Source organism: Myodes glareolus, chromosome 6 (genome assembly GCF_982192425.1).
Source record: "Myodes glareolus chromosome 6, mMyoGla1.1, whole genome shotgun sequence".
Lineage (NCBI taxonomy): Eukaryota > Metazoa > Chordata > Mammalia > Rodentia > Cricetidae > Myodes > Myodes glareolus.
In genome coordinates this window covers 96,243,650-96,257,050 of record NC_142031.1, presented here as the reverse complement: position 1 = coordinate 96,257,050, position 13,401 = coordinate 96,243,650, and the positions used below count along the sequence as shown (strand labels likewise).

The 13,401-nt window shown below is 43.4% G+C and overlaps 1 protein-coding gene across 2 annotated transcripts in view; it reads right to left on the bottom strand.

The window, feature by feature from the left end:
- Srd5a2 (steroid 5 alpha-reductase 2) overlaps positions 1–3,294 on the bottom strand; it is a 38,502-nt gene extending 35,208 nt beyond the window's left edge. The window contains exon 1 of one of the 2 annotated variants that reach the window (XM_087907355.1): positions 2,957–3,294. In XM_087907355.1, the coding sequence (XP_087763481.1) occupies positions 2,957–3,237 (281 nt within the window). In that variant the 5' untranslated portion in view covers positions 3,238–3,294. The remainder of the gene's footprint in view (positions 1–2,956) is intronic. The other variant, XM_048416230.3, reaches the window with a different exon arrangement.
- Between the last annotated feature and the right edge of the window lie 10,107 nt (positions 3,295–13,401).

The following is a 13,401-nucleotide window of genomic DNA, read 5'->3' as shown; positions in this document are numbered from 1 at the left end:
GTCGTTTTACATGAGACTAGAATCCAAAGCAAACACAAAAAAGACATATCCAAAGAGTGTGCAAGAATGTAGGGAGATACATATCATAAAATGCTAGCAGACCCTGCAGATCGGTCAGTAGGTAAAAATGCTTGCAACACAAGCCTGACACCCGGAGTTTGGGTCTTAAGAACCCACATAAAGGCCAATGTCATACAATCTGTAATCCAGAACTCCTACCTTAAGATGGTGGTAGAGGCAGAATTGCTCACAAGTTCTTGGCCCAAATAACCTGGAGTATGCATTGCAAGAAACACACACACACATACACACAAAGATTAATTTTTTGAAAGCCTTAAAATGTTATTCAGGTAGAACAAAATTTATATATTTGATATAAGAAGCATGTGTGAAAATCTGTTAACATCTAAAAAGAATAACAGACATGGTTTGATTCATGAATAACACACATATTAAAAGTATATTTCTATTCTTTTAAATTCCAGTTTTTGCTTTAGCAGACATGGGTTATCTTGTGTGACTAAAACAGTAATAGTGTTAAACCTATGACTTTTAAAAAAGGAAAAACAGGTTTGAACAGCCTGTCACTGTGGTGAGAGCCCAAGATGGGATCCAAGCGCCCAGGTATCGACTCCGAGTCTTCAGACTGCCCTGTCACTGGGGTAACTTACTGAGCACAGTCTGCTGTGGGTTCCAATTTCCCATATGCAAAATGGAGGTGATTGGAATCCCTACCTAACTGGTTGGTGTAAGGATTAGTACCTACATCGCATAGAGTCTTGGGCACAGTCTGACATCTAAGAAGCACTCAAAACAATAGCACAGAGGGCTCAGGAATCTCAGAGCAAGAGCTGAAACCCGGGTGGGAAGGTCCACAAATATCATATCCTGATGACTGAGCGATAAGTCACTCAGAGCTGTGTTTTCAGGGGGCAAATTTCTTTCAGACAGATTGAATCCCTGATTCATTTAAAGTTCCTCTGGAGATGATGGACAACATCTACTTATTTGTTTTATGGACAATTACTTCCTTGTTTGTTTTAAAGGGTACTGGTCATATTTTGTTACACAAAACACCTTTGGGGTTTAAAAAAAATCTAAAACTAGCCAGGCAGTGGTGGTGCACACCTTTAATACCAACACTTGGTGGGCAGAGGCAGGAGGATCTCTATAAGTTCAATGCCAGCCTGGTCTACAAGAGCTAGTTCCAGGAGAGTCTCCAAAGCCACAGAGAAACCCTGTCTCAAAAAAAAAAAAACTATGTTTATAGGCTTCTCAGAAAATATTCATCATTTTTCTATATAAAATGGACTCATAAAAATATTGTTTAGATCCAAGCTATGGCGGCCCATGCCTTTAATTTCAACTTTCTAGAGGCAGAGACCGGGGAATCTTCTTTGTCAGTTCCGAGCCAGTCAGAGTTACATAATAAACCCTGTCTCAGAAGGGGGGAGGCAGGGGAGGTTGATGTGGACTGTAAGTAAATCTGAAGATAATAAATGTCCATAGAGTCGTATTTTCTTGTCAAATGTCTATTTCCAGTAAGCAAAATCAAATGCTTGTCTTTTATCTCCTGCACCCAACATCCTTCTTTCTGTACATCTCCATAAAATAAAGTGACAGTTACCCTGGGATCCCGTCCACAACAGGCTCTTGGAAAATATTTATTAGACAAACATTAATGTATTCTTACTTGCCAGTACTTATCTTTACTAAATGAATGAGAATTCCGTTGACACTGCGTGAGCACTAAGTTTAAATTTATATGTCTGGCCCCTTCTTTCCTGGAATTGAGGTGTTCCTTAAGAGGAAACTCTTAGTCTCCCAGAGATTTTTTTTTTTTTTAAATCTAACTTACCTAAATCGACTTGATCTGCCCCCCACCCACCTCAGATCAGCATAGCCAGTCTTTGGTGGCCTTTCCCTCCCCGTGGTCCCTGTAGTTAGCTGCAGGGAGTAGCTACCTGTCTTGAAAGGGGGCGGAGCTTGAACTGAAGTTGTTCATTGGAAATGAGCTGGGAACCCTGCCAGGCACCAGCGGGGTCACGGTCACTTTCCTTCCCCTCCACAACCTTTCTCAATCTCCGTTTCTTTTACTGTACCGTGGGCGTACTAGGGACATCTTGTATGTTTACAGTGAAGCCAAACAAGACGACAGACGCTAAACGGGCATCGCAGGCGCTTCTGCTATGCCCTTCCCCTGGTCGTCTCGGTTGGAGGCTGCACAATCCTTGGACTCTCAGTCTCTCTTTGATCGCCTTCCTGTCTTTCCTCCCGTGCGAGAAAGGCAAAATTCTGAACTCGGAGTTACTCATCGAGAACATTTGCGCTCTCCTTTAGTTTTTGGTCGCTCACCTTTCAAGTCCTGAAGGACCTGGAAAGGCGGGCACAGCAATTGGCAGTGAGCGCGGTTTTTGCAGGGTGGGGTCTAAGCAGAAACCCCACTGTATCCTGTTCTCATCTATGAAGTCCGGGCTGGACTCTGCCCACCTCCGTCTTCAATCACACAAAGACTAAACCGATAGAAGAACTTCAGAGAGTTCCAGAGACCTCACCTCGCCAAATCCCTGAACCAATCTGACCTGGCTCTATAACAAAAAGGTGAGGACTAGAGACTGAACAGGCACTTGGCAAGGTGAATGATTGGAGAGGGACGCGCCCTGGCCAATAGCTACTTTCCAGCCTGGGCTCCCCAGCTTTCCCAACCCACTCTGGCCGCTGCTACTTCCTCTCCAGCACTGCCGGACAGTTTGGAGTATCTGAAGGGCGGTCAAGGGACAGTGAAGGCTGCTCCTGACCCGCCGATGCAGCCCCAACTCTGGGAAGTTCAGCCTGAAGCTGGGGGGCCCGTCTGGCACTCCAAACCCGGCTCACCCCGAGCTCCTCCCCACTGAGCATGCTGCCCCTCGACGTGGAGCCCAGCCCGGCGCTGCGCTCTGCAGAGAAAAACGCTAACCTGTGGAAGTAATGTGCGGAGAAGAGACCCAGCAGCACATTCCCGGGCTGTTCGAAGAGGGAGCGGGGCTGCCAAGCGAGCATCCCTACTGACACCACGAAGGAGGGAAGCTCCTGCAGGAACCAGGCGATTCGTGCAGGCAGGAGGGAAACTCCCGACGATGCACTCTGGCTGTGTTTCCCGTACCTGCCAGGTGTCCCTGAGTACAGGATCAAGGATCCCAAGGTAGCCAAAGTGGCGCTACCTGCTAGCACGGGGCCCTGGTGGCACACAATCGTCATCTCGCTGCTCACAGCTGGTGGCTGCAGCACGCATGGCGGAGAGCGCTGTTCCTTTATGGAGCATCAGACGCCACCCCGTGTCCGCCCTTCGAACCTGGGTTCCCTCCCCTTAGCCCCCCTCCATCGTGCCTCCCACCTTGGCGCAGCCCGCCACGACTCTTCTTAGAAGCAACGCCCATTTCGCCCGGCTGGCTCTTTGGTTTGCAGCTGGGGCACAGGACCAAAGCTCTTGTGGAGTCAAAGAGTGTTTGGGGCGGGGGAGGGGGGCTTCCTCCGCCGGTGCCCGCCGTCTGTCTGCATCGATTTCAACTCCGCTCCTCTTCAGGTGACCCTAGGATGACTTGCTCCTTACCAATTCTGCAACTTCTGGGATCAAGCAATAGCCCAGACGAAGGCACTGATGCTTCTCCATCCTTTCAGCACACCCTCTGCGCTGTCGCCAGGCAATGCCCACTACAGATCACGCTAACCAGGACTTCCACCTGCTCCAGTGACCGATGTTTCTTCCCTCTCCTTAGTTTCTAACCAACCCCAGGTACCTCCTTGGACTTTAGACTTGGCATTTTGGTGCTTCGAAACCCTACCTTTCCCTTTGTGTTGGAGCCTCTTCATCCTCACTCAGCATCAGTGCTAGCTCTGCCTCACCATGACCCTCCCTCAACCCCTCAGGCAGATGCCAGCCTGGAGGGTAAGCGCCCTAATTCTTCGCAGCTCCTTCCTTCTCCTTAGCGAGAAGTACGTCCCTCAGATGCTCTGATTTGGTCCTGAAAATGTGCACATCGCCTCCAGGTTCCTCCGAAGCTGGCTCAAACTCTGCCTAAAGTTTCCGGCCGAGAGAGAGAGAGAGAGAGAGAGAGAGAGAGAGAGAGAGAGAGAGAGAGAGAGAGCCTTTCCCACTTCTGAAGAGCTTAACGCTTGAGTCGGGTCCAATAGGTTTGGTGAGGATGCTCTGGGCGGTGGGGAAGACCGCCCAGCCTTCGCACACAGGACCAGTTCTTTCCCGCTTATGTTTGCCTTTTCTCACTCTTCCCTCAACCTCCAGACAGACCACAGCACTTGTATTCTCTACCTTTTCTTTGCTTCAGCATCCAGCCTTTCTTGGCTGCTTTTTCTTCCTCTCTTCCCTCCTTCCTTTCCCTCCTCTGCCCTCTATTTTGGCCCTACCCGCTGTTTCCTTCAGTCTCCATCTTCTGGTCTCAACCCTCTTTGATTATTTTATACCTATTTTCCCCTCTGGTCCCCGCTTGGAGTACTGTTCACCAGGCTTTCCCCCTTTGCTCTCTCCACTCACTGGGATCTTTCTCTCCCCTTAATTCCAGCTCACCGACTGCAGAATCATCCTCACTTCCCCATTCACTCCAGCCAGTCCTGGGACTACTCAAAAGAATGCACATCCCCAGTCTGCTCCAAGTTAGAGAAGTTTCTTCCCCACTGGGATATGTGACAGATGGGGATTCTTCAGTGATACAGGACATCCTCTTCTTGCTGACCAAGTAGTAAAATCACCCTGCTGCATTAAAGATAAAACAAATAACCATGTTTGTTTGAAAATGATCAGCACACAGAAAACACCCAGACTGACTGGAGCTATATACTGGTTTGAATAAAAATGGTCCCCATGGGTCTATAGGGAGTGGCAAATTAAGGAGGTGTGGCCTTTTGGAGGAAGTGTGTCAACTGGACTTCGAGGCCAGACTCAGTGGCTCACTCTCCCTTCCTGCTGCCTGTGGATCTAGAACTCTCGGCTACCCCTCCAGCAATATGTCTGCCTACAAGCCACCAGGCTTCTCACCATGATGATAATGGACTAAACCTCTGGACTGTAACTCAGCCCCAACTAAATGATTCCTTTATAAGAGTTGCAGTGATCATGGTGTTTCTTCACAGCAATAAAATGCTAAGATAAGCACACTGCTTGTAATATCTCAGCAGTTTCCTGCAGTGTGAACTCTGGTCTACTGTACGTTCATCACTAACTTCTCAGTTCCTATGGCCCCTTAAAGATGCATAAATCTAGACTGCCAGCAGAAAACCCGACTGTCAAAAATCGCACTTTCTCCCCACTAGAAAACTCCACTTAGATGCCTTTCAAAGAAAGACTTCAAATTTTACCCATTTATCTTCTCCTCCATTCTACCCAAATTTCTCTCTGGGTTTGGGTTGTTACCTATTCTCTACCTTTAGGCGCCATAGCCACCTTAGGAGGTTAGTTTGTTGAGTCGGGGAGCTATGGGTGTCATGGCGTCATAATCAGTACATTGGGATTGTTTTCCAAATCAGCTCAATGAAATCACTTTGAAAGAATGAAAAGTCTCCATCTCAGTTTCATCCTCTCCTTTTATAAAACTTTTCCAAACGTGAGTGCTCACTATCCTTCTTGTCCCTACACCTATAGCAACCTTTGGCCAATTAACAACCCACTCTTAAATTCAATTGCATGATAAAACCATTAGCCTGTGTGGCTATGGGTTGGCAGAGAGTGGCTGATCCAGGCTGAGCTTAGCTGATGCTGCCTTTGAGATGCATTCCTCTGTGCAAACCTCAGAGCACAGCTTCAGACAGCACTTTGATCAGGAAGGAGCCTTAGCCCAGGCCCTCTCCTGGGATGAGTGTGCTAGACCCACCATTCTAAGTAATGCCAATAAAATACAATCTCTTAAAAAAAATAATAAGACCTGTTGAGGCACAGGTCAAGACCCAGCATACTCTTGCCTCCTCATCATTCCATTGGCCAAATCAAATCACATGGCTGATTCATTTTCATTGCAGGAGCAGAAGATTTATTGCAAAGTTACACAGCAAATGGCAAAGAGATAAAAGGAGAGAATTGAAGCCAAAAAGGCAACTTATGCATTAGATACACAAAAGAGGGGATAAAATTGCAAATGTCAAGCTCGATTGGTTCTCATAAAGGAAATGTGTTCTCAGAACCTGTACCTAGGTCAAGAGACAAATCCTCATTTCAGGGGCTGCCCTCCCGCCTCCCTCCACCCTCTCACAGAATAAACCGCTACTCTTTTCACTTCAAATACCATAAATTAGCCTTTTCTGCTTCTGAACTTCATTTAAATGGGATCAGACAGTATTTGCCTTCGTGTGTGTTTTAATGGCACTTGGAATTTATTTTTCTCAGTGATTGTAGGACACAGAGACACAGAAATGATGATCATGAGAGGAAAAGTTGACATTCTTAGGTCCTTAGAAGCGGAAGACACAGCATGCCATACAAGACTCCCTAAGACACAGCAGGGCGCAACAGGAAGCATCAAGACTAAACAGATGAAGCAGAATAAGGAAGACTATTTTATGTCCAGTAGATCAGAAATACCGAGGCTAACCCTGGCTGGCTGTATCTTGACCCTGGAATAACTAAAACTGGCATATAGTAGCCCAAACTTGCTACTATATATTGAAAGCCCAAAGAAGGGCTGTTTCAGTTTGCCCATGAAAGGTGTATTATCTTTCTCTGGAAAGGGTAATTCCTGCCTAGTCATCAAGGCATGGTTAGTGTGTTTGGGGTCTGTGTTTGTGTGTGTGTGTGTGTGTGTGTGTGTGTGTGTGTGTGTGTGTGTGTGTCTCATCCACATTGTTGCAAATAGTTCCAAATTGTTTATTATCAATGTGTAGCATTCCCTTAAAAGCATTCATTACAAGTGACAAAAAAGCAATCTAAGAAAGAAAATGATAATTTAATCTCACAATCTGAAGTATAGTCCATTTTGTCAGGGTGTAAGGTGGCTGGTCACATTGCATGGCAGTTAGGAAACACAAATGAACAATGGTACTTGGCTTTCTTTCTCTTTTCTCCCTTTCTGTTTGGTCCAGGACCCAAGCCCGTAGGATGCTGTTGACTACATTCAGGGTGTGTCTTCCTTCCTTAACTAAACCCCTCTGAAACACCCTCATAGGTTTGCCCAAGGGTGCATCATCTAGATGATTCTAAAAGTAGTCACATTAACAGTGAAAACTAACCTAAAGTTTACCCTTGCTCAACTTGATACAAACATCACTAAATCAAAAAATTCCATACCTCATCCTCAAAGGCTCATGACAGTGTAAGAACACAACTTTTATGCTTTTAAAACAACTGAAAATTGCACTCTTCCACCCCCTCATTTAAAAAAAAGACCAAAAATGAAACAAGAGGCTCAATAAAAGTTTAAATCTGGAAAAGCATGATAATGTACACCTTTGATAACAATTCTTAGTAGGCAGAGGCAGATGGATCTCTGTGAGTTCAAAGCCAGCCTGGTCTACAGAGTGAGTTCCAGGCTAGCCAGTGTTCAGCCCTAAATTGGAGTAACCCTCGCAAGACCAAGGGAACATCCTAAAAGATGGAGAGAAAAGAACCCAAGAACTGGAAGATAGGGGAAGAATGTAGCCAGACGTTTTTATCTTACCAGGTCCTGTAGCGAGGTCAGTTCCAAAGAAATGCACAGAGGCCTACCTGGTTTGCCTATTAGCTCAGGCTTATTATTAACTACCTTTTACAACTTAAATTAACCCATAATTCTTATGTTTAGCCACAAAACTTGGTACCTTTTCTCAGTGCAGCATTTTAATCTTGCTTCCTCTGTGTCTGAGTGGCAACTGATCCTTTCCTCTTCCCAGAATTCTCCTAGTCTGGTCACCCCACCTATACTTCCTGTATGGCTACTGGCCAATCAGTGTTTTATTAAACCAATACAAGTGACAAATATTTACAGATACAAGAACATTCTCCTAGAGCAGAGGAGTGTCATGGGATGCTGTGTTCTGGATACAACATGGCCATTGCACTCATGAGCTCACTGTGGTGATGGCTGCCTACACAAGAGCAAGTCAGCAAGATCAATCAGTATTCCAGAAAGCTGCAATAACTGTTTTCAGCAGGTTATAAAGATATTTCTTAGGAAAGGACATACAGGTAGGAAAGGGATGTGTTGGATGCATGGAGGTAAAGGGGATAGTTAGGATCAAGATACACTGTATATATTATAAAGTTGTCAAAGAATAAAACAATGATATTTTTAAAGGAAAGCAAAATTAACTTGAAGATAGACTTTTATCAAACAAAAAAAATTATGGAAAATAAACAGTCATAATGTGGTTCTCACGAGATCATGAAGGCATGCATAATAAACTTAAATTTTAAAAATTAAATGTTTTAATGATAAAATAAATAAACATCACTCTAGAACTTTTTCTATATTCAATAAAAATATTATTCAGTAAATGAGAAAAATATTTTTCAATAAAAAACTAAGAGAATTAATGACTATAATAAAATAAATGGTAAAAAAAATTCTAGCTAAAAGATAGATTCCTAGGAGGTGAGTAAATGGCCACATGGCTGGACAGCCCCAGGGGACTGAATCCAGGCCCCCTTCAATTCCCTAAGCTTTTCTGGCCATCCAGTGAGGTAAGTTTCCTGATGCTGACTTTCTTTATCCCATTCTGGCCCCCCAAGCCTGCCTTTTCATCTGTAAGGTCCTTGAATCGCCCAATACAGCCTACTTCAGGGCAGAGGGGATCTGAGAGCCTGCCCCAGTGCTGAGGGGACCTAGGAGAGGGCAGATGAAGAAAAACTCCCAAGTACACAATCAGCCACAGCAAAGATTGGACCAAGACACCAAGACTCTGCTGACCTCATTTGAAGGAAGAGATGGGCCGGTGCCAATGCAAGAATTCCTCTAACATCCTGAAAAGCAACATGATAACACCAGAATCCAGCAAACATGCAACAGGAAGACTTGAACATCCTAACCCAGAAGAAGTAGAAGAAATCCACTTTAAATGTAACCTTATGAAAATGATGGAGACCTTTAAATAGGAAGTGAAAAACTTCCTTAAAGAAATGGAAGAGGGGTCAGAACATAACCACAGGCACAGAGGAAATTCAGAGAATCATTAGACCTTACTACAAAAGCCTGTATGCCACAAAATTGGAAAATGTGAAAGAAATAGACATATTTTAGATAAGTACCATATACCAAAATTAAATCAAGACCAAGTGAACAATTTAAATAGACCTATAAGTCACGAGTTATTAGAAGTTGTCATCAAAAACCTCCCTACCAAAAAAGTTCAGGACCAGATGGTTTCAATGCAGAATTCTACCAGAACTTCCAAGAAGAGCTAATACCTATACTCCTTAATGTGTTTCACAAAATAGAAATAGAAGAGTCATTGTCAAACTCCTTTTATGAAGCTACAGTTACCCTGATACCAAAACCACACAAAGACTCAACCAAGAAAGAGAATTACAAACCAATCTCACTCATGAACATTGACACAAAAATTCTCAATAAAATACTGGCAAACCGAATCCAAGAACACAACCAAAAAATTATCCATTATGATCAAGTAAGTTCATCCCAGAGATGCAGGGCTGGTTCAACATACAAAAATCTATCAATATAATCCATCATATAAATAAATTGAAAGAAAAACCATATGATCATTTCATGAGATGCTGAAAAAGCATTTGACAAAATTCAACACCTCTTTATGATAAAGGTCTTGGAGAGATTAGGGATACAAGGTTCATACCTAAATATAATAAAAGCAATATAAAGCAAACTGACAGCTAACATCAAATTAAATGGAGAGAAACTCAAATCCATTCCACTAAACTCAGAAACAAGACAAGGCTGTCCACTCTCTCCATACCTCTTCAATATAGTGCTTGAAGTTCTAGCAATAGCAATAAGACAACATAAGGGGATCAAGGGGATTTAAATTGGAAAGGAAGAAGCCAAACTTTCATTATTTGCAGATTATATGATAGTGTAATTAAGCGACCCCAAAAACTCTACCAAAGAACTCCTACAGCTGATAAACACCTTTAGTAATGTGACAGGACGCCTGCAAGCTCGGGGTGGTTGCTATGTCTCCACGTAGATTCTGCTATGACAGCAAGTGTCCTGCTAAGGCGATACTGAACATGGGAAAGACTGTGTGGGGTGGAGGCTACGTGGGAAGCTTCTGGACGCTGTTACTATGAGTTAAACTGCTCACAGTCACATCTATTAAACAATTCTAAGAATAATAAATATTTGGGGACAAAGAAAAAATAAATACTTTCAATGAAAAAAAAAGTAATGTGACAGGATACAAGATCAACTTCAAAAAAATCAGTAGTCCTCCTATACACAAAGAAAAAAGAAGCAGAGAGGGAAATCAGAGAAGCGTCACCTTTCAATATAGCCACAGACAGCATAAAGTATTTTGGGGTAGCACTAATCAAGGAAGTGAAAGATCTATTTGACAAGAACTTTAAGTCTTTGAAGAAAGAAATTGAAGAGGATACCAGAAAATGGAAGGATCTCCTATGCTCTTGGATTGGTAGGATCAACATAGTAAAAATGGCAGTTCTACCAAAGGCAATCTATAGATTCAACGCAATCTCCATCAAAACCCCAACAAAATTTTCCACAGACCTTGAGAGAACAGTAATCAACTTTATATGGAAAAACAAAAAATCCAGGGTAGCCAAAATAATCCTATACAATAAAAGTACTTCCAGAGGCATTACCATCCCTGACTTCACACTCTATTACAGAGCTACAGTAATGGAAACAGCTTGGTATTGGCATAAAAACATTGGATGTTGACCAATGGAATTGAATAGAAGACCTGGATATTAATCCACAAACCTATGCACACCTAATTTTCGACAAAGGAGCTAAAATTATACAATGGAAGAAAGAAAGCATCTTTAACAAATGGTGCTGGCATAACTGGATGTCAACCTGTAAAAGAATGAAAATAGATCCATATCTATCACCATGCACAAAACTCAAGTCCAAATGGATTAAAGACCTCAATATAAATCCAACCGCACTGAACCTGATAGAAGAGAAAGTGGGAAGTAGCTTGCAATACATGGGCTACATGGGCATAGGAGACCACTTCCTATGTATAACCCCAGTAGCACAGACAATAAGAGCAACAATGAATAAATGGGACCTCCTGAAACTGAGAAGCTTCTGTAAAGCAAAGGACACAGTCATTAAAACAAAAAGGAAATCTACTGAATGGGAGAAGATCCTCCCCAATTCTACATCAGACAAAGGTCTGATCTCCAAAATATATAGAGAACTCAAGAAACTAGACATTATAATTCTAAATAAAACCCAATTTAAAAATAGGGTACTGAACTGAACAGAGAATTCCCAATAGAAGAATTTCAAATGGTCAAAAGATACTTAAGGACATGTTCAACTTCCTTAGCTATCAGGGAAATGCAAATCCAAACAACTGTGAGATACCATCTTACACCTGTCAGAATGGCTAAAATCAAAAACACCAATGATAGCCTATGCTGAAGAGGATGTGGAGGAACGGGAACACTCATCCATTGCTGGTGGGAATGCAAACTTGTAAAACTACTTTGGAAATAAGTGTGGCCGTTTCTCAGGAAACTGGGAGTCAACCTACCACAGGATCCAGTAATACCCCTCTTGAGAATCTACCCAAGAGATGCCCTATCATACTACAAAAGCATTTGTTCAACTATGTTCATAGCAGCATTATTTGTAATAGCCAGAACCTTGAAACAACCTAGATGCCCCTCAGCAGAAGAATGGATTAAAAAAAAAAAAGTGTGACACATCTACACATTAGAGTACTACTCAGCAGTAAAAAACAATGACATCTTAACTTTTGCATGCAAATGGATAGAAATAGAAAACACCATTCTGAGTGAGATTACCCAGATCCCAGAAGATAAATATGGTATGTACTCACTCATTAGTGGATTCTAGCCATAAACAAAGGACAATGAGCCTATAGTTCGCGATCCTAGAAAAACTAAGTAATAAGGTGAACTCAAAGAAAAACATATATAGATCCTCTTGGAAATTGGAAGCAGACAAGATTGTCAGGTAAAAGTTGGGAGCATGATGGTGGGGGTGGGGGTGGGAGAAGAGAGGAGGGGGAGAGAGAAGGGAGAAGAGGAAGGGTTAGGAGAGCTTGGGGGCAATGGGATGGTTGAGATGGAGGAAGGATGGATATGGGACCAGCAAAGGATATATCTTAATTAAGGGAGCTACTTTGAAGTTGGCAAGAGGCTTGGCTCTGTAGGGGTTCCCAGGAGTCCATGGGGATGTCCCCAGCTAAGACCCTGGGCAGTAGAGGAGAGGGTGCCTGAACTGGCCTTGTCCCGTAGTCAAACTGATGACTATCTTGAATATCACCACAGAACCATAGTCCAGCAACAGATGGCGATAGAGACAGAGTCCCACATGGGAGTACTGAACTGAGCTCCCAAGGTCCAGTTGAAGAGCAGAAGGAAGGAGAATATGAGCAAGGAAGTCAGGACCATAAGGGGGCATCCACCCACTGAGACGGTGTGACTGATCTAATGGGAGCTCACCAAGGCCAGCTGGACTGAGACTGAACAAGCATGGGATCAAACTGGACCCTCTGGATATGGCTGACAATTGGGGCCAACTGAGAAGCCAATGATAACGGCACTGGGATTTGTCTCTAGTGCATGTACTGGCTTTTTGGGATCCTATTCTATTTGGATGCACACCTTCCTAACCCTTGATGGAGAGGGGAGGGCCTTGGACTTCCCACAAGGCAGGGTACCCTGCCCTCTCTTAGAACTAGAAGGGGAGTCGGGGAGCAGGAGAGAAGTGGGAGGAGGAGAGGAAGTGGAAATTTTGATTGGTATTATCTATAAACTAATAAAAAATAATCTTCTGAAAAAAGATGGATATCTAATGAAAACATGGCCTTAAAAAAATCTAACACATCAAAATGTATTTGAGTGGTATAGGATGGTTTTCTTTTTATGTGTTGCTTTCATTGGTTAAATAAAGAGACTGCTTTGGCCTTTTGATAGGACAGCAGCTTAGATAGGTGGGGAAGACAGGACTGGATGCTGGGAAAAAGAAGGCAGTGTGGCAGACGCCATGGCTCTCCTCTCCAAGACAGACGCTGGTTAGATTCATGCTGGTAAGCCACAGTCAAGTGGCAATACAGATTATTAGAAAATGATTAAACTAATATGTGAGAGTTCGTTAATAAGGGGCTGGAGATAATGGGCCAGGCAGTGTTTAAATGAATACAGTTTCCGTGTAATTATTTCAGGTGTAAACTAGCCAGGCGCCCAGCTACTAGGACAATTTTGCATGGGAGCCTTCCTTGGAGAACTGCAGATGGGCTTGGGAATTT